General features: G+C 47.5%; 1 protein-coding gene across 3 annotated transcripts; it reads right to left on the reverse strand.

Moving 5' to 3' along the window:
- Window positions 1-1,524: 1,524 nt before the first annotated feature.
- On the reverse strand, window positions 1,525-19,413 carry LOC141951689 (DEP domain-containing mTOR-interacting protein-like). Of its 3 annotated transcripts, XM_074888251.1 has the most exons (11): window positions 19,077-19,159; window positions 14,010-14,130; window positions 13,567-13,709; window positions 10,967-11,145; window positions 7,725-7,848; window positions 6,283-6,461; window positions 5,476-5,661; window positions 4,975-5,115; window positions 4,575-4,645; window positions 2,996-3,100; window positions 1,525-1,806 (listed from the first exon to the last, which is right to left on the reverse strand). In XM_074888251.1, exons 3-11 carry the CDS (start codon window positions 13,581-13,583, stop codon window positions 1,681-1,683), a joined length of 1,128 nt encoding a protein of 375 aa, XP_074744352.1. In that variant the 5' UTR covers window positions 13,584-13,709; window positions 14,010-14,130; window positions 19,077-19,159; the 3' UTR covers window positions 1,525-1,680. The 3 variants fall into 3 exon arrangements, with proteins under 3 accessions (XP_074744352.1, XP_074744354.1, XP_074744353.1); XM_074888253.1 differs by lacking the exons at window positions 13,567-13,709; window positions 14,010-14,130 and having other exon boundaries at window positions 19,077-19,413; XM_074888252.1 differs by lacking the exons at window positions 13,567-13,709; window positions 19,077-19,159 and having other exon boundaries at window positions 14,010-14,569.
- Between the last annotated feature and the right edge of the window lie 1,743 nt (window positions 19,414-21,156).

Consider the following 21,156-nt stretch of genomic DNA (forward strand, 5'->3'; position numbering starts at 1 on the left):
GATCCGGAGCTAAAATTCATGCTCTGTTTATGCCAGAAAAATCTGGAGCTGCTTCCAGTGCTTATGTTCAGCTTGTTGCTTTCTGGCCTGCCTTTCTCAGGGTGCCCACAAAATGCTGTGGTCTCCTGCCTTTGAGTTTAGTTCAGGCCCAACACTCTGGATTAAACCTTGGGGCCACCAAAGACACCCAAGCCCTCCCTGAACAACAACACAAACCAGAATTTAACAAGCAAAAAGACAGATGGATGCTGCTTTGCTTGTGCACTGAATGGCTAAAAACAACTGTGAGTATATTGACAAATGGCTTAAAAGATTGTCTGGATTCACTTAGGGGCTGGAAGGACCCCAATGGATTATCAATGCAAACATCTTGCTTGGACCATGTTCCAGGAATGCTCTGCTCCAAGTAGTCCTGTTACCTCTGCACCAGTACTGGGGGAGCACACAGCCCTTTATATCAAGGAAAAAAAAAGAAGGCAGCCAGCAGTAATGCAATACTTAATATACAGCTGACATCTGATCTTCCAAGAAAGACAGCTCCCACTTTAGCACAAATCACAATGACTGTTTTCTTGGTTTAGCTTTTTTTTTTTTTTTTTAAGACTTGGTTGGTGGCCAAAAGAGCTGCACTGAGGGACCTGCCCTAAGCAGGAGCCCTGGAAATCATTCTGCTCTATGCACAGCATTGCAGGCTGAGGGCAAGCAGGATGCGCTGTGAACTGGAAAGCAAGAAACCTCCCCAGTTTCTTGTTATTACCTGTTATTCTAAATTTAGTTCATTTTCAGGGTAGTCTGCATATGAATATTCTGCACTGTCTGCTAATGCAGTCATCCCGGGAGCAGCAGGGCTTGGGGCTGGATTTTGGTGGCTTTCACCAATTTCTGTTCCCTCCCAGAGTCAAACTCAGACCATGACACATTTTCTTTTGGGCAGACACTGTTTAGGGTTGCTCCTTTCCCCCACTGCCTCCCGTTACTAGGTTGGTGGCAGCCTATGGTGTTTGGGACCTCTGCCTGGCTCCATGCGGAGGTGAAGCTGGTTGATGAATTTAAGCATTATTAGGGGGTGGAAGAACAAAAAGCACAGTCATGGAAGTCTCACCTTTGCAAGAAACAGCAGGGAAGAGCAAACAGTCCTGGCTGTGAGTGTGGCTAAGCCAAGAGAGTAGCAGGAGCCTTAGACTTTCTTTACCAGGAAGCATACATCACTCTATTCATTTCCTTATTTTCTTGACAGAGCCAACGGCACGGCTTATCGGGCCATCTGGAAAGCACATCGTGTTCTTGGTAGACTGCACAGACAACTCAGGGGAGCTCAGATATACTCACTTGCTTGGGTATCAAACTTCTTGCTGCTTACCAGCCTGTACCACCAGCCTTGCAGCTTAGCTGGGTGAATGACTTGTTCTGAGACTTGGTTTCATGATGTGCTGAACTCCCCCACTGGCATTAAAAAGGAGCTGCAGGAGCTTAGACCCTCTCAAGAACAGGTAGAGCCAAATATTTCAACAACATCAAAATCCGTGACTTGTCCATTAGAATGCATTTATTTGAAAATATATTAAAATGCCTGGCTAACATTTCACAGTGAATGGTCAAGCTTGGTCCCTCCCCACAGTCCGTCCTTGCTTAGTGGAGTGTCCTGCCTTTCCAAACAGCTGTGGGATGAGACTGCTTTGTTCATTCAATGGCTTCCATGACTTCCATCACGAGAGTTCGTGGTCCTGTCATGATGAGGCTGCTGATGGTTTGATAGTCCAGATGCAAAACACACATACCATTCACTGAGAAAACAAACTGGCACACCTGCAAGGAGAGGAAGGGCAGGTTACCTTCAGCCGACGTCTTCTTGGCAAATTCTGCCCATGATGGACTCGAGCCAGAGGCTGCAAAGCAAGTAACTTGCTACAAAATCCTGCAACCCCTAAAACATTACCACTCTGTAAGATACACTAATAATCACTGTGCTATGATCACTACATCATAAAAAAGGGACCAAAGGGATATAGACTGTGAGCTAACAGAGGAAAAAAAAAAAAAAAAGCATTCATTTATGAGCAGTGGTTCATTTCACAGATGGAAATGAGGCACAATATTAACATCTAGCAATTTGGTAGCAAATGAGATTAGGTAAGGAGAAATTAACTGGGCTCTTGAGTAAATGAAACAAATTCATCCATCCCCTTCCAATCCTGCCTGAAGCAAACAAGGAGTCACACTCTGCCTTTGAAGAATCCCATTATTTCAAATATCCACACGACTTTAGACTTATGTAGAAATTACTCCCTCACTGCTGGGGTTTTTATAGGGAACTGTGAGACTCAACATTTCTTTCCTTCATGCCTAAAACTTGACACACAAAACCCATATGTGCCTGGGTCTAAAATGAGTTTCAAGACCTCAGTTCATTTCACCGGAGCTGGAAATACTGGAAGTTACTTGACAAATCAAAGCAAGGCATCAGCCTGAAGTTATTAAGCTTTCATGTACATGGAAAATAGTTCCACACAGAACTGCACTGTTAATAGCAGAGAAACACAAAATGCGTTACACATCTCAGGATCCGTGAGAGCCAGTGGTTCAGGATAAAGCTCTGGTCTTTCCCTGCTTCACTGGGGTTATATACAGTTACTGGAGCTGAGCTGGGAATTCTCTGCTTTGTTTCTAGCAGCTCAAACAGTTTCTACAACTCCAAAGTCTACCACAGGGACAGTTTAGTTTTGACAGAGTTTTTTTGTGTTTAGCTGCCCCCAGCCCCTGTGCTGTCCTGGCAAAAGGCAAACCCACCACTGTGCAGCCGCACACAGTGCACTTGGCCTGCAGAGAGCATCCTTCCCTCCGCCTCTCGCTGCCCTGCCAGAGCTCCATGGGCCGACTCAACCAAACTGATCTCTACTGCAGGAGGTGAGATTATCACAGAGGATGTGTTCAGCCTGAAATCTCAAACAGGACATAAGTCCCTGCCTCTGGGTAAGTCACCACAAGTGAGAAGTACCTTCATCCCTGCAGCAGCAGCAGGTCCTCCTGGGTCCACTGCCTGGATGTGGCAAGGTCTTCCTCCTCGGACCACAAACCCCCAGCCCACCGCATCCCCCACAATCTACAAGCAGAACAAAAAGGTTTTAAAAACCAAGGAATGGGCTGGATAGAGGAGATGCAACAGTTCCTAGTGAGATGGAGAGCTCTGCTCATGATCCTAATCTATCATGGGTGGGATAGAAAGGGCTGTGCACCAAGCGAGATGCACAACCACAGATTAATTGCTCTCTGCAATGCTGCTTTCTGTTTAATATCCCCTGCCAGCAAGTGTAGAAGAGTGAAGCACGGGCAGCATGAAGTTGAAGTGCAAGGCATGCACCAAGAACGTGTTGAGAACATTTCCAGAGCACGCACATGACGCCTTTTCCTTGGCACAGAAGAGCATTTCCAGGGTGGAAGTAGCCACTCTTAATTTTTCCCACTCTGATCTCAGTCTGTCAGAGCAGTTTGCTGTAATACCGTGGCCATCTGATGTGACTAAAAGAGAAAAGGAATTCCCAAAGGACTTTGCACATTACCCATATAAATAAATAACAGCAACTGCACACTAAGCAGAAGGAAATGAGCCATGAAAGGCCGAGGCTGGCAGAGTTGAAGGACAGGGCAAGAACATTCAGGAGGAGAATGAACGACACATCCTCATACATGCCACACTAATCACCAGCTTTATTTTTCTTGCTCCTTCCCACCAATTTCTACAGCACAGTTAATTTGGGAACCTGATCCACAGCTCCTCTGTAACCCCACTTGTGTCAAACCCGTACGGCAAGACAGCCCTCACACTTTCTAAACTGGTGAGATTCCCCCTTTCAAAGGTGGGCAGGAAAGAGATGAGAAGTTTTACACAAAAATAAACAAGCACGATAGGGTCTGCAGGGCAGGAACTGTCTTGCAACATTCACAGCCAGCACCCACCAGCCCTGCCTTGACCGGTCCTACAGCTTTAGAAATAATTAGAAAAACAAAAGCCCAGAACTCAGGTTGTCTGCAGCATCCTGGAGATTTTGCAGTGTGTTTATTTTGTCCATTAAAAAAAAAAAAAGCCCATCCAAAGAAAGGGAAGAGTGGCCCTCAGATGCTCCCAATTCAGTGCTGCTCCATCAGATGCTGACAGATCATAGCAGCATATTTGATCTGCAGCAGGAACCTGAAAGATGCATAAAGCTGTGCATAAAGGTGATATCGGTGTGACACAGAGGACGTGTCTCAACTGTCACAGGACTTAACTGATTATACAGTTTGCATGGAGCTGGGGGAAATATAAATGGGAGTTGTTCTGCCCAGGAAACATTCTCTTTCCTGATCTACCCCTTTGACACACATTAAGCTAAAGCAGAGGCTGTGCACATTTTCACCCACAAGAATATCTGCAGACATTGACCCACTGAGACTCACCAAGAAAGAGCGGTGATGATGTGACATGCAATCAAAGTTTCAACGTACAGAGGTCGGAGCAGCAGGCAGAAAGCTATCAAAGAGCAGGCAGAGCACTCGATACTGTCGGGTTAGCAATACCATTCGCTGTGGTCACTTACAGTTAGTGTTTTCTTGACGTAAGGGGCCCCAGGGGACAGGAGCTCTTCAGTGGTGACGGGTCTCTTTAACACTAGAGCAGAAGGTGACAGATCCTATCAGAATCAAGGGTTTCATACATTAAAGTGCATAACAAGGCAGCCTGGGGATTACCATGGGCTGGCAAACAGGTGTTAGAACCAGCCACAGTTACTGCCCACAGAAATCTTTGCATTCACCTCAATGTTTTTCAAAACACTTGCACAACTTTTCAAGTCAAGGCTCAGAGGTGAGGTTGCCCCTCTCCTCCTGCAAGTCACCAAGCTGACAGTGGATGGGTTTGGACCTGAGGCTTGAGCTAGCCCACACCCTGAAGGAATAGCTGTATCCTGTGCAGCCACAGGGCCATGCAGAAGCCCAGACCTGATTTGGGGTTGCACTCAGCCACAGGAGGGAACACCAGCGCAGGAGTAGTGCTGAAGTAGGGGTTGGAGTTTCCAGCGAGGGAAGTGATGCTGCTCCTTCGAACCGCTGAGACAATTTTGATCTCCTTGTTGGTCTGGACTGAAAGAGGCAGAAATAGCAATTACCCCAGGAAGGAACAGACTAGTTTAAAATAACAAACTTCCCCCACCAGCCTGACCCACATCTGAGAGGTAACCATGCACCGAGGATGGCATTTGAGCTTAGAAAGAATAAAACCAGCTTCAAGGAAAGACCAAGAGCTGAGCTGATGGTAAGTTGAGTTATTCTCCTGGGATGGGGAGCTGTGATGGAGACTGCCACTGCATCATGACATCCACCACAAACCAGTGAGATGGGTGGTCACTTCATGGGCTGCCTGGCGGAACACCCTCAGCTCTGGGATACTCTGGCAATGTAATCCTTGCTTTCACACCCCTCCACAAACACATTCACAGTTACCAGAGAGAAAGCTGGTGTTGCCTGGGTCCGGATTGAGCTTGCGAAGACAGAAGGGACTGTCCGGGCTCTCGGAGAGGGCGCGAGAAGAGTTCTCATTGAGTAACTCTGTGAGACGACGCCTCCGTCGAAAGTTGATCCAGAATTGGTAGAGGATGTCACTGTCAAAGAAGTGATGCCTGTTGGAGACTAGGAGAGAATAGGGGAGGAGGGAGAGGCTGAGAGGGTTTGAAAAAACATACAGCAAATATACTGAGGGACCCAGATGAATTGCTTTTAATGTCTCTGTGTCCTATTGCAGTTTTTTGGACTGTTTGGGAATGCTACCTGCAGGGAAGGAGGAACAGCAGGGCCACCTCCCCAAGAGATGTCATCTCCTGGGGGTGCACCACCAAGTCACAGGCCTCCACCTGCCCCAAGACACTTAGAGGACTCCCTGCCTTCTGAATTGAACATGTAACTCCTGCAGATGGTTATGATCTCCAGCCAAGCATAGCAGAACCTTACATCCTCACAGCCCAGCCCTCCAAACCCAGGGGTGGATCCCAGTCCTGCGGCTGGAGGCTTTGAAGAACTGAAGAGCAATAGCTCAGATTTCAACTCAAAGCCTTTGTGGGTGGTGGAAGATTGATCCGATTTCAAAGGTCACTGGCTCCAAACTTAGAACTAAAAGGCCCCATTGCCATCTCCAAGTGGGCACTTGACCAGCACTTGTTTCACGCCATGAATGGGGATTTGTTCCTAGCGCAGCCTTGACAACTACACTCATCTCCTACTTTCCATCCCGGCTCCAGCCAGACCCTCACTCACCATGCTGAATGATCCCATGCTCCAGCAGCGCCCTTCCCAGCTCCACTGCTTCCTTTCGGTTCTCCGCTTCTCCCTCCTGAATGAGCCAGTCGACCATCTCACAGCCCAAGAAAGTCCTCTGGTACTTCACCGAGTTCTCCTCTCTCACCTTCAGAATTGACTCTTCCACGCTCACCAGCCTGGCACAGAGGTGATGCTGTGCAGCCCTGCCATCCCACCCGGGAGCTGCAGCCGGCCGAAGCGAGGCCAAGAGAAGCGGGCAAAGCGTTACAGCCAAAACATTGCTGCCTGGGAGCGGTGGGAAGGGAGGGAGAGATGCAGAGCTGCAGTCAGGCAGCTTTGTAAATCTTCTCACAGCGGAGGAAGCAGCTCCAGCAAAACCAGTCCAGCTGCGACCTCAGCTGAAGACCGCGGGGGAAAGCCAAGCAAGAAACCGAATGCACACACCACATGGCAGATAATCCAAATTGATGGAGAAGGTGCGTTTCTGTAAACACATATTCAGTTTGCAGCACAATCGAGAGCTAAATGCGGTGTCTCCACGAGAGGGTGCAGCGGGCTCAGCTGTGGGACGCCGGGATGCTCTTCCCGGTCCCACGGCCACCACCCCCGAGTAAAAGCAAAGTACAAGGGATGCACGTCTGCCAGAGGGGCAGGGAGCCAAAATCCTCCCCTCCCACCCCCCCACGCCCCCCCCCCTCAGCGGCTGGCTGAAGGACTTCTCCCTCAGTGCCAGGTTGTGAATCCGATTGCCAGGCTTTGAGGATGCAGATGATGTGAAGAGGCTGTTAAAGGAAACAGGGGGGTCTGTGGTTGAACCCAGTCTAACAAAAGGACTCGTGAGATATCTGGGAAGATAGCTTAGATTTAGAACCAGAAACAATCAACATAAAGAAAACTAAACACTTTGAGGCGAAAGGAGTTTTCTTTACTGCTTGAGAATTAGTTTTTCCATTTTAAATTTTGCAAATAGGCTAAACGAGATGCAGGGATCCAGGCCCACGAGGGCCCTGAAGATCCTCTACCCTGCTGATTTTGGTGGGACGTAAATCCTAACCGTGCTGGTGGAAGCAACATTATTCCCAGGGAGGCTGGGAATGGCCACTGGACATGCCCATCCCAGGAGCACTCAAACTGCAGCCTGGACACTAGCGCTTCCCCGTGCCAGGTCCCAGGACCTGCGCTTGGGTTGGAGTCTCTAAAAGCATCCAAGTTCAGAATCCAGCTCCTGGCCCAGCCCCAAAGAGGCCAGTTGTCCTGCGGCTGTGACAGGGCTCAGGAAACAGCATTTCCCAGCGCTACAGCACAGGGTGCAGAGAAGGAAGAGAAAAGCCAGCTGTAGCTGCAGCTCCCGGCTGTAGAGCATCAGCAGCAAGCACAGCCAGAGCGCACTCCCACCGCCCCTTCTTGGGAGCTGTTTTGCCGGGGAAGGACTCACGTACTTCTCGTAAAGACTCTGCCCTCTCATGAACACCTTCACGTCCTTACTGAGAGGGAAGGTCCCGTCATCCTTGCGGAAGCGGTACAGCAGCTTGGCGTCCTTGTAGTCCGAGTGCTCGTCGCAGACTGAAAGCGGTTCAGAGCAGGGATGTCAGTGCTGCGGGCGGCTGTCAGTCCCTAAGGGACAGACAGACCTGCACAGGCTCAGGAGGGTGTTATCTCCTGGTTAAAAGCTATGGGGGCTGCAGGCAATGTCCTTCTCTATGCCCCTCATACCACGGAGCAACCAGCATCCGAGCCTTTGCTCCCCAAATTAGGTGCTTACAAACAGCGTGCTGGTGGGAGAGCTCATTCCCAGTGAACAGACCTCGGAAAAGCTCGAGTTTGAGTCTACATTTTAAGCCAGACACTAAGATGTTCATTAGAACAAACTGGGAAGTTTTTTGGTTTGTTTTTTTCTTGTTGGTCTTTGGGTTTTTCAGTTGTTTAAATTTAAATGTTGATGTTTTGGTTTAGACTAAAAGAAAACAAACTGATTGTCTCAATCAGGTTTTTTTAGAAAGCTACTGCCACGTGTAAGTAGACTTGGAAGACAGGAGGAAAAACCCCACACTTCATCCAAAACCCCATAAAATCAGCTCTGTCCCCATCAAAAATACCTGTAAGCTAAAATGTATAATGACACCAACTTTTCCACACCATTTTGTGGCAACTCTGCCCAATTCATTTGCACAGTAAACTGACCTCAAGTGAGAATTTTTTCTTCAAAGCTACGTGCATTCAACTGGAATAATCAAATCTATATGAAAAGCCTCAGTTTCATCTTGGGGATGAGAACAGACATGCATTTACAGGTTGTGTAAAGTGCATGCAACATTTAGCAAGTAAATATTTGGGATCCAGCCTTGAGATAAACTTGCCTGCAACAGATTCCTAGACTACAAGTCAAAAAAACCCCAACCAAACCCCAAAAAACAGAACCGCACAGCCCCAAAATCACAGCTCAGAGCAGTCAGCCTGCCCTTCTTCAGGTCCGCCCATCTGAAGCAAGAAGGAGAAACTTCAGCAGTAAAAAAAAAAAAGTAAATATGCCCAAAAACCAAAGAAAATTTGTCAAAGGGGAAAAGAAAACCACAAAGATTTCCTCGCTAAAGTAAGGTAACCCACTAGAGTGAAATTCAAATTATACAAGATACTTCTCGTGAAAATTTTAGCACTTGTTCATTCTTCTGAGCAGGCTGGCAAAACTTCATTCCCCTTTCGGTAAGCAGCAAAATGCTCCAAACTGTCAGATTATTTGGAGTTCATCATTCCTCCTGAGCAGTGGTCTTGATGTGAAATCAGGACGCTAAAGCCCATGACTCACCAAGCAAGCAGGCAGGCTGAGAAGGTTGTTTTAAAAGGTGAAAGTTTGCATTTTCTGAACTCCAAGGAGCAATGATTCAGATGTCATTGCAATTGGGAATTGAACAGAAAACCTCACAGGACTACACCCATTAGAAAACCGAAGCATTTTTGCTATTTGAAGTCCAATTTCAAGGTGTTTCCAGCAAGTAATAGAACAACAGCTCAAACCACATCAGACCGTTAAGAGGCAGCACAGATAATGATCTTCATGAGATAATTATCGTCTTCTGGATCCCAGTGGAGAAGAGGGCAAACAGTTTAGACAGCAAAGCACTTAGCGCAGTGCTGCGGTTAGCAGGCAGCCTTGTTTCCATAGGACCAACAAAAATTAATGGTCATAAGGCAAGTTGGAAAGTCAGCTTCTGTGTCCTGCCAGGAATTATCACAGAAGCAGGAGGGACACGTCCGTGATAAGCAATCAAAACAGCACCGGTACCCAGTGCTGCACAGGTTTAACAAACTAATGGATTTATTTGAAACTGTCGGCTGGAAAGATGGAAAAATAATCAGTTTTAAGTGTTAATGGTTAACTGAGAACTCACTGCTTCAGCTTTACACTTTTGTGATAAAGCACAGCAGCAGTTTATTTTTATTCAAGGCAGCTTAATGTAAAGGGCATTAACCTCAGCAAGTAGCAGATGGCAACAGAGTGTTTGCATTGCAGTGGTCCAAGGCAGCTATTTCTGGACCCTAAAGAAGAGGGGGGAAGAGAGGCCTGAATAGTTGTCACCTGCTTCTGTCTCCTCAGCTTCATCCTCTTGTGACAAACTACCACCCTACTCCAGGTTACCACAGCTCCTCCCCCGAGGACTTGGAAGCAAAAGAGCTCAACCAAGAGTCAGCAGCTCAGCCACAGCCCTTCCCAACAAGGGAAATTGAAAATCCAGGACTTTTGTTCCTGATTGGGCCTGACAAAAAAAAAAAAAAAAAAAAAAAATATCACACTGAGAGGAACAGCTCTTTGCTAATGTGTCCTTGTTTCCTGTTGTTACACTGGGACCAAGGGCTGGACCTTGGGGACTGCTCTGCAGCTCAGGGACAGGCACAGACCACAGTACATGACCCGAGTTAATCCAAAACTGCTGGAAGTTACAAATAATTTTTAAAAAGAACAAAGCCTGAGTACTAAAAGCTGGGCTTGAGAACCAAGCTGCTTTTAACCCCACCCCACCCCCTTTTTTTTTTTAATTTTAACAGGTTCCATAGCTAAGCCTTCAAAATAGCATCACACACTTAATTCCCAAGGGAGGCATTCCTACAGGATTGCTTCAGCCCCAGGTTTACAGGTACCAGATGACTTTTTGCTTTGAGTGGTGTTGACTCCACACCCCTACTTGTCCCACCCCAGCATGGATGGGGAAACTGAGGAACGCTGGGCTCTTACGGTAAAAAAAATGAACTTTCCTGCAGAGGTGAAGCATGTGTTCTCATTCAGCTTCTGCTTCTGCACATGAGCTAGACCAGCTTTTTAAAAAATATCCACCACCAGCCGCTGATGCAACTGCTGTAGGGCAATATAGGTCAGGTGTTGCTGAACTTGCTTTCAAATAAGAGGCACTTCAGGTGCTGCTTTACCAGTGCACAGCCCAAATCCCTTTTCTGTGGGACAGGGAGCTGGCACATCCCCCAGAGCATGCAGCTTCACACAGATCCAACCCCATAGAGCCTCATGCCTGCCCATCATCTCCCAGCTTCTCCAGGAGCCCTCACCCACAGGAGGGTTGTGAACAGGGACCTGACCATGCTCCCATGCCCTGGGCTGATGGACACACACGGTGACCAGATACACGGCCACCTCCCTGGGGAGACTCAGCAGGGAGCAGAGAAACCCACACACCATGATGGATGATGTAATGGTCCATCAGCTTCTGCATGAGCCGGATGCCCGTCTCTCGGTCTGGTGCTTCTTTGTGGTCGATCAGCCAGTCTGTGAGCTCCTTCGCCACAAAGCAGTTGGGGTATGTTCGGAGGTGGTAACGTCTGTCCTTAATGAGCTTCCCATCGTGGAGGCGAAGCCTAGACAGAAAAACAGCCCTTGAGCATAGCTGGTGTTACAGGAGAATTTGGGTCTAATAGCCCAGCCTAGAGGAACCACTGATGATCTGGGACTTCTAGCAAGCACCTAGTGACTTATAAATCCAACCAAAGCTCTTGATTTTGCCAGACTGCATCAGTCAATCCTAAGGAGCCTCTCCATCATCCCCTTCTCTCCTCCTACCACTACACAGGTTATATAACCGCCTGCACGAGTCTTAGTCTGAAGCATGTCTTTTTGTTCTAAACAAGTCTCTAAAAAATACATAGCAGTTAACTGAAGCTTGTGAAGAAGGGTCAAAACACAGAAAAAAAAAATAGTAGTACATATACTTGTCATCTTGGCATGATTCTGTGTCTGGCTCTCACAGAGTCGCAGAATCATCTGGGTTGGAAAAGCCCTTGAAGCTCCTCCAGTCCAACCATGAACCTCACCCTGACCGTTCCCAACTCCACCAGATCCCTCAGCGCTGGGTCAACCCGACTCTTCAACCCCTCCAGGGATGGGGACTCCCCCCCTGCCCTGGGCAGCCCATTCCAACGCCCAACAACCCCTTCTGCAAAGAAATCCTTCCTAAGAGCCAGTCTGACCCTGCCCTGGCGCAGCTTGAGGCCATTCCCTCTTGTCCTGGCACTTGCTACTTTGTTAAAGAGACTCATCCTTCCTGATAACCATGAAAACAGGAATGGAGGTTCCCCCAGGACAAAACCTTAGTCATAGCTCAGGCTGGGAGCAGTAACAGGAGCCCTCGTTTCTTCTGCAAGTGCCAGGTGGATCCCATGCCCTACTTACTAATACACGTACCCACTAATCCATAGCAACAGTGGACAACAATCCTGACATTTTAGTTAAAACCTAGTTTAATCTGAGATAGTTTAGTTAAAATCTAGTTTAAACTGGGATAGACTGGGACAGAGTTTACCAAAACAAAAACCATCCTATCCCGAAAACCCTGATGTTATGGCTAGTCTGTGACTCTGATGGAAAGACATATGTGGGTGAAGGTTACTCAAGTGAGTATAACTTTGAATTTTAAAAGGACCTTAACAACTCTGCAAGCCACAAGGCATAGAGATCTTATGTGTTCAAGCCAAAGCCAACCCAATTTGGCAGAAGATCTGTCCAGGAGCCAAACTTCTGCCCTGTAGTCATGACTGTTCCCAAAATACCAACCCTGGAAAATGCCCAGTGCATGCAGCAGACTCAGAGGGGAGATATTAATTAAACATCTCCTCTGTAACTCCAGGATGTTTCTGTTTTCAAATTACTCATTTCAATGCACAGTTTTGCCTTGAGCCAGTATATTTTACAAAGGCATTCATCACTGCAGCCTTTCTTTATTTCATGCCTCCAGTTCTTTTGTTCTGTTTGAAGAAGTTGTGTACAACACAGCATGTTGGACAACAGTTACAGGCACCACAGGAGAAGTTTTAAATATGTTAAAAATCCATCAGGTAATAATGGCTTATCCTATATTGTAGGATTTACAAATACTAGGGTCTCAAAAATCTTAAGGTAAAACCTTTTGTTGGATGGAGAATGAGTAACTGATTGTTACAGTTAATGCTGAGGCTGCTACAAGCCAACATAAATCTTAACAGATATTTTCAAACCTTCCCTGTAACTAAAATACTAAACCAAAGATTCATGCAGAACCAGCTCCCGGCCTTGCCTTTGACAGGCCTCCCTCAAACACTGAAGTCTATATTCAGTATTTTACTCTCTATCTGGAAGGCTCATTCCCACAAGTGACCAGCAGTCATTCTGCATATGGATTTTGCCTGAATAGAACAGTTCACAGACAGCTGCCTGTTATTTTTAGAGTTTTTAGCTTTTTCCTTCCTTTATTTCATGGTCCACTGTCAAAATACAATTGGACACAGTCAGCAGCAACAGCAAACAGAGAAGCTCCCCACCCAGACATCCCGCTGCTATGGGAGAAGACAAGCAGTCATTTTTTATATGCTTTCTTTCCTTCGTAATCAGCAAGTGGGATGCCACTTTAGAGGTACGTTTAGTAGAGATAAGAAACGTACCAAGAGTACTCAATTGCTATCAAGAGTCTGCAGGAGTCTATAGAGACTAGATATATATACACACACACATATACATACACATCTTCACCCACAATAATACATAGACCATAATAACACAAGGCCTGAGCAGAAAGTGGTTGGGAGAATAATATTTCCCCACAGGTCTTTTTTTATCACGTTTCAGAATACTGCAGAAAATGCATAAATCTTGAGGGGAAAAAAAAAAAAAGAAAAGAAAAAAGGTTTTCAGCAAACTATACTACGAAAATCTAAGATTAAAAAAAAAAAAAAAATCCAAAACCACTTATTTTGAAACTATTCTGCTGGAACAATTGCCAGGACAGGAATTAAGTGGTATTTAAGCACCTCTGGAGCAGCAGCATCCTCGGGCTGTTTTAAGTTCGTGACGAATTTGCTCTCTTGCCGGCAGGCCCAGGGCAGCGGAAGATGCACAGCTCGAGTGTCCTTGTGTTCTTTTCACTTCCCTCTTGTTTACCATTTCCCATCAACTATGAGGAGACAAATTCTGTCCTTCAGACACAGAAGGACGTAATACCACTATGTCTTCGAACAGCTCAGCTGACACCCTCTAGAAACCAGTCCGTGTTGCAAAAACAAAGCCTGTGAAATTATGAGTGGCTTACAATTGTGCTTCCAGATTAAAAAGTTTTAAGGAAGGATGTGTAATGCAATATTATGAGTTTTCTAGATGACAAAGCCTTCCCCATGTACCTATTACTTCTTCAGAAGGGAAAAAAAAAAAAAAAAAAAAGGCAGCAAGCAGAATAAAGCAAGGACAAAATACTTGCCAGAACACGAGAGTTGACTCTTATGAAACACTCCTCGCTTGGCAGTCGCTGAGCTGCTTTCACATGCGTTTGCTTTGGGTAGGCTGCGTTGGGTAACCAAATTGGGCTTTTGTCAAGGTCACTACAAAGACATCATTATTCATCCTGTGTAACCTTGTTGAAAGGCAGATCCACAGCAGTGTAAATAGGAAAAAAAAAAAAACAACACAACCCAAAAACCACAAAACAGAAAAAAAACCCCCACAAGTCACTTCAGCTGTTACAAACACAACGTCCCTGCTCCTCTGGCAGGCCAGCATTTTCCCAGCAGCGTTACGGGTGTCCACTGCTGGAGGGCAACCCAGGTTGCTCCTCTTTCAATTACTTCTGCATGTTCACACTTTGTGCAATTTCACAGCTGAGAGTCTAAATCAGAAAGCAAAGGGCTTTCTTGTATTGGAAAAGGTGCTGCTTTTACTGTGTCATGGTTGCACAGCCAGAGCGATCCCTAAAGCGATAGATATTCTGCACCAAGAACTCGTGTGTGCCAGCACGGAGTGGGAACGTCTCCCTGGGCTGCTCTCCATCACCTCCTACCCATGTCAACAGACCTTGAGCATCTCAAATGTCAAGGTGAATCTTTCAAGGATATTAACTCTGGTTCGCATTCCCACAGCGGTTAAGTACAGATGAATGGCCCTGGAAAGATGCATCACCCAAAGGATCTTTTCTGTTCCTATCTCTACAGAAAAAAAGAAAAAACAAAAACACCAAACCACAAACAAACAAACAACTAAGTGCTCAGTAAAAGGCAGCAACAACCACAACAGCATATCTGCAAAGTAGCTGCTGGAGAGGCACGTTCATGCAAAACTCCCACTGCAAACAGGCTCAGCAAAACCCAGTTTGCTGCGCTCCCAGTCTGCAAAAGCACCAGTACGTTCTAGGGGAGAGGGGAAAGCTTTGCATGTCTGTGGCAGCCCAAAGCAGCACAGAGATGTTTTGTTTTCCTACTTGTATTTAAACGTATGTATAGGAAAACAGGACTTGTATCTCAAAAAGAAACCCTGGCAAGCACAAGTCTACTTCCCAGTCCTCACGTTCACCAGGGCTGAAAATAACGTTCAGCTGGTGACCACCACATCAAGCAGTGTCCCACGATCCCTCCAGGAAAACATCCCCACTTCAAGAGGTCCAAGTTCAACAGAGAACACCAAATCTCCTGTGGACCCAAGAGTTTTGGCCAGGAATACAAATTTTGGCTTGTTCAGCTACACACCTTTGAGTGAGCCCAATGTCCAGAGCATCAAAGTATGAGCATTTTATTTAACAGTGTCTCAATCTGAGTATCCAAATAAAACACTCGGCCCCACTGAAAATTTTGGACAGTGGCTGAAATCACAGTTTTGCTCTTCATAGAAAACTTTCCTTCTCCTCTCACTTCTTCTGCTCAAGACATAAGTATACCAAGTATATTTTATGTTTAAGAGTGACTAATGCAGCTTAACAGAGTTATTAGAGAACAGCCGGTTCACTTGACCATGAGGAATACCCAGAAGAGAGCGCACAGAGACTTGTCTATACTTGAGAAACTCAGATTACAGCAGGGTGTGAATTCAAAGCTCAGTAGCTGTTCCAGGATATCTCTGTGCAGATAAGCCATTTGTTGCAATTAAAAATGACTAATTGAGCCTTTTACAGAATGCCACCCAGGACCACAGAACGCCCAGTAAAACTAGTGTGATTTTTATGCAAGTTCATATGTCTGAAACAAAAAGACCGACAGCAGATGTGAGGAACGAGTCTGAGACAGAAGCCCTCAAAACCAAGACCAAAGTGTAAATTTATCATCTTCGTCTTTTTGATGGGGAGAGACTCAAGACCCAAAACTCTCTTCCCTCCCCATGGACTAGAAAGCAGCATCCCCGTGGAAGCAAATGGACCCTGGCAGACAGACAGCCCCAAGCACAGCTTCCACGCTCCCCTCGACTCCGTTAGGATCCAGTTTGCTCCCGGCCATCCCCACGAAGCATTCCCTCACCCCTCGCTTGTGCAGCTATTTCTGTCTGGGAAGCACATCCTGAAACTGAACAGACTCATCCCTCCAGCCAAACCAAACTCAGAGGGATTTGCAAACTTGCTGGGAAGCCAAAGAACTGTAAAGATGGAGCAAAGGTTTGTTTGATTAAATACAATAGTGGGGAGGCGGGGCAGGAAGCGGAGAACAGGGAAAAACAAATGTTTGAGATTTTATGTAAATACAACAGCGTATTTGCTGATCGAGGTTTACAGAGTCAGGGCAGACCACGAGGCTCCTTTACATGCTTCTTTATTCCTGGGGAAAAGCAGGGGACCACTCCACAGACATTTAGCCCTGCCCCATCTGCTGTTGCCCGAGTCATCATCCAGCCTCTCTGCCTCAGTTTCCCCCTTGCTCCCTACTGGGCATCCAGGCCCTAGGAAGATTCATATCACTAACTCCTTATCTGCCAGGCTGCAAGATCCCCAAAAGACAAGAGACTGGCTCGAGCACACAGCATGCTCTGCTCTGCAGCGCTCAATTCTCCTTTCAGTGAGGGAAAGAGGAGCCCCACAGCAGGTTGATGTCCATCTCTTCACCCTCCTGCCTGGGTTTTACACCCCCGTGCTGGCCAGCAGCTCCTTCCAGTCTTTCTGCACTGGGAACAGGTTCCTGCCCAGAGCAAAGCAGGATGAGACTGCTCTGTGCTGAGCCACCAGCACAAGGATCCACCTCTCCATCCCTGTGAGCACTGGGGGCCTTCCTTGGCCTTTACACCCATCACCCACAGCTCGCAGCTGAAGAAGAGAGCAGTTGTGCTGGATAGAATCCACCTGCTCTTCTCCACGCACCAACGAGCTTGAGCCTTCTAAGAGCAGGTCAGGGGCACGAAGCAGCCAAAGCTGCCCAAAGGCAGATCGGGTCTGCTCCCTGCGCTGCGGTGTTTGCAAAACAGCATGTGTCCCCCAGCACCACGTATTCAGTGCACAACAGCATCTGAAGTGAGGGCTCTAACCTCTGCTCTACCCTTGCTTCCAAGCCCTCCTATCACCCCTTCCAGCAGAGATAACCTGCATCACGTTCACCCTGGGGTAGCAAACAAACTGCAACCTGCTGCCATGAGCTTGGTCTGAAAAAAACTCCCAGATTTTGGGAGCTCCCTAACCAGGAGACTCCAAGGCACTCCAGCTATAAGGTGGGGTTGGGGGGGGGGGGGGGGGGGGGGAAGAAAAAAGAAAAAGATGGATGCCCCAAAAAGTACATATATTTTGGGTTTTCTATTCACCTTTATCCCAGCTGCACTAAAGAAAAGTTATTCCCTCTTGCACAGACCTGGCCTCCCTTCAGGCTTTTAGCATCCTTTTTAAAGGCCCAGAGCACATTCATGCTGCCAATAAGGAGTGAAGTTTCCAGACAAATGTTGGGAGGAAAAAGGGAGTTGGTATTATTGGTGTTCAGAAATCTGTAGCATTTGACCTATGCCTTTACCTTGCTCAGAAGAACTAGCATAGCCTGCAGTACACTAGAAGAGCTCTGTTCATAGATTTCTTGTATCTCTTTCTCCTCCTTACAGTCATGATCACCAAATGCTCCAGGAGCTGACATGCTCCTGTCCTCTGAAAGGCACGAGGAAGCCACGTCATTCCCCTAGATGACACTGATCAGTTTTAACACGTCTTGATTATTTCATTTTTTCTCTGAATCCCTGACCCTCTTTTGGCCCAGGCTATAGGAGCCATTTTAAACCTCAGTCACTCCAGAGGAGTAAAACACTGGAAATACAAATATGAATAAGCCTGCCCTGCCCACAAGATAGAAAAAGTTATAACTTTACATCTCTTACACTGAGTTATTGAAATGAGACAAGTCACTCTTAGATCAGCTGCTGCTTTTCCCTATAAGAAAGTTAAGCTCGCTTTCAAAGCCTTGCTTACAACATGAACTGCAAACACTGCAAAGGCAGAAAGGTTGATGCAGCCTCCACCTGCAACAGCAGCTTTCCCAGTCACTATCTGAAGAAAAGATTTAATTTCTGGAGCTAGGACAGTAATAATTGTAAAACACAGTAGACTAGAAACGCAAGTAACCATCACTACATGTTTAAAAACCAACCAATTTGGACACGGGATGTGTTTTCAAGATGGGGCCCTAATCCTTATTTGGAAATTATCAATCCTTGATACGGTAAAAATAATAAAGCTAAGGCTAACATGACTCACTGAGAACGGACAACAGAGTGACACAGAGCTAATTTTAGGAATCTGATGTTAGCACACTTGGGCTCTGGGCTCTTTACATTACTCAAGGATATATTTCCTATTTTCCACCCACATTTCAAAGCAAAACAGAAGAGTTCCAGACACAAACAAGCAAACTCTGCTCAAGAGCTAGAAAAGCTACGGTCGCATGCTTAGAAGAAAGGAGGGGTCTGACCCCAGATACACAAGGAACACATTTTCTCAGCCACATGGGTTTTCTTGTATAGGAGAACATATTTCTGTTTTCATAAGAAAAAAACCTCAGAAGCTGCTCAAGAATAGGGGCTACAAACCAGTGGAAGTTCCCACAAGTGAATTTCAAGAGAGGGATGACCCTACACGTTGCTGTGCAAAACAATTCAGGTGCACGGCACCCGTGGGATGACCTCCCCCATCACTCCCAAAGTCCAAACGAGCCCCGAGCCGGTGCTGTTGCTATCCAGCCAGGGACCAGGGACCTCGGGGAGGCTGCACAGTGTCACCACATCGGGCTCTGCACTTGGGAGAAGATGCAAAAGCAGGAAAAAAACCTGTTGCCATCTAAAACCACCTGCCAGTTGCTTGGCACCTGGAGGCAAAGGGCAGGGGATGCCTGGAGAGGAGCAGCAGGACAAGGTAATATGGGAAAGGACCTGGTTCACCACTGGTTTGGTGGGTGAAGAAAGGATCAGTAGATGCTGGGGAGGAGGAAAGCACCTGTGGGGAAGGGCTCGCTCAAGGATAAAGCCTTGAGCATCCTAACCGGGTACAGTGGGGAGCCCCAGGGTGCAGCCCTGTCCCAGCCTGGAGGAGGGCCCCATCACCTCCTACCTCAGTTGCTCTCCAGCAATCATCACCTCAGCCCTGTAGTGCTGCTCCGTGGCTTTCTTCTTCAGGCTGGTGCTCAGGCTCTCCATGCCGGGCAGGAGGTGGGCAGCAGTGGGGAGATGTGCCCGGGGTAGCCCACACACCCCATGGGATGCGGGTTGAGAAGATGCTGGTCTCCAGCGCGGTCCCCAGCCTGGCTGGCAAGGTGCAGGTAGGCAGCCTGGAGCTGCTGGCTCCAGCTCCCCGCCTCTCCTTCCCTCTCTGTAGTCTCTGGAGGAGGAGCCTGCTGCAATCTGATCCTGGCTTTGCTGGTTTCTCACCCGCTCGTCCCTGGCCAGGCTTCAGCTGAGAGCCGGGAAGGTGGCAGGTCTGCTTTCCAGCAGGCTGCGGACAGTGTCCTTTCTGCTTGCTCTGTGTAGATGACTCCAGCAGGCTCTGGGCATAGGCAGGCTGTAGGATGAGTGGTTCAATTAGCAGTAAGAAGGACAAACACCTCCTTCCTTATGCGCTAACTTTCCTATGAAGGGTTCAGGATGTGCCATTCCCTGATGCAAGCCATGTGGCTTGCCCCCAACCTCTTCCCTGCAGGATTTCCACCTCTCCCCAGGGTGGGCTGCACTCAACACCATGGCCACACTTCCTAAAAAGTGGGCTCAGAGCAGCTTGAGCATCGTAGCAGCCATCAGAGAGCTTGGATGGAGAAGCCAGGCTGATAATCAGCAAGAGCTGGCACTGATGAGTCTGGGACTCTGCTGGTGCCAAGCTATTTGCCTGTATGGTGGTACTAGCTACAGCCTTTAAAAATCTACCTCCAGGCACTGATACCTGCCTCAGCTACTACCAGTCATTTTAATTATTTGAGATATTTTCTGCAGGCCAGAGCTGACCTGAAAGCAGTGATGTTCAGCAAAGAACTAGGCAGAGGAACTGGGATGTGGAGATGGTTAATTCCATGCATCATTACCATTGGATGCACGTGTAATTATAGTTCCATTAGTTAAAGTAGGAGTGAAAAATACTGGTTGGCATAAAGGACCAAACAGAAATGCAAAAGAGGGGGGAAACCTACCAAAAGAGAATGTGGAAATGAGGTTGAAGGAAGGAAATCGTATCAGCTAAGGAGATTCTGCTTCAATCTGAAGCCTAATAAAGCACTAATAAACTAAATGCTGTTAGTTAGTTGTTAGTTCGTTAGCTGTCTAATTTAGTTAGACCATCATTAGCAGCAGTTTGCCAGCGAGGAGCTAGTTAGCCAATACCCCCATCAGCACAAGCAGACCCTTCCAGGCTTACATTCCCCCTGCACCATACTATCACTAAATCAGACAAGCTCAGATTAGTGTTTCGAGAAGGGCAGCACGCAGTGCCAGGGCCAAGGTCTGAAATCAAAGGGGGAGCTGTGTGCCTCCTGCCGCGGAGCAGCAGCGAGCTGGCACGTGGGACCACACAGTCTTGGCAGTCCCGAATGAGCTCAGTGTCCTAAAACACGGCTCGCTGCGGTGGCAGGCGAGCAGAGGGGGACCAGCTTTCACAGCCTGCCTGCCCTCCTGGCTACGCTGGCCCTGGGCTGTCTGTACCTCCCATGGCTTCCTTACCTTTTGTGACCTCTCTCCCAAAAGCAAATCATTGAAACACTTTCCTTTTGTCACCGAGTCCTGAGAAGTGAGATTTCAGATGATCGCTGGGCTCCTGGATCCCTAAGAGATGGATGCTGAAACATTTCAGAGAGGGGGACAGATGCTTCGTAAGCTCTTCAGAGTCCAGGCTGGGGTGCAGAGCCCAGTAACACCCAGCTGTTGATATGTCACTGACAAGTACTGCTAATCCTTGCCAAGTCAGGAGGGGATTTTCATACCATCCCAACAGACCCAGCTCTTGTGTCAGCTGTTGTGGAGGTGCCAAGGCACACCTTTACAAGGGCTGAGCACGTGGCGTGCAGCTCGCTCCTCGGGGTGCAGTTTGCAGAATCACTTGGCTGAGGGCTATAGGTGCTGCTGCTGATTTCCCCGTCTGGCAGCCACCTTCTCGCTGCTTGGACGGCTGCAAACTTGGTTGACTTCATCAGATACCCACCAGGTTTTCT

This window comes from Strix uralensis, chromosome 18 (assembly GCF_047716275.1).
Source record: "Strix uralensis isolate ZFMK-TIS-50842 chromosome 18, bStrUra1, whole genome shotgun sequence".
NCBI classification, from domain to species: domain Eukaryota; kingdom Metazoa; phylum Chordata; class Aves; order Strigiformes; family Strigidae; genus Strix; species Strix uralensis.

Bases quoted from the DNA above. Each gene is read 5' to 3' on its own strand.
- LOC141951689 (XM_074888253.1), bottom strand. From the start codon at position 19,162: ATGGAGAGCCTGAGCACCAGCCTGAAGAAGAAAGCCACGGAGCAGCAC. The intron at 11,146-19,076 runs GTAGGAGGTGAT...TTTTCTGTCTAG, and splicing joins ATTGCTGGAGAGCAACTGAG to GCTTCGCCTCCACGATGGGA. The intron at 6,462-7,724 runs GTACGTGAGTCC...CCTCTGTGCCAG, and splicing joins GGGCAGAGTCTTTACGAGAA to GCTGGTGAGCGTGGAAGAGT.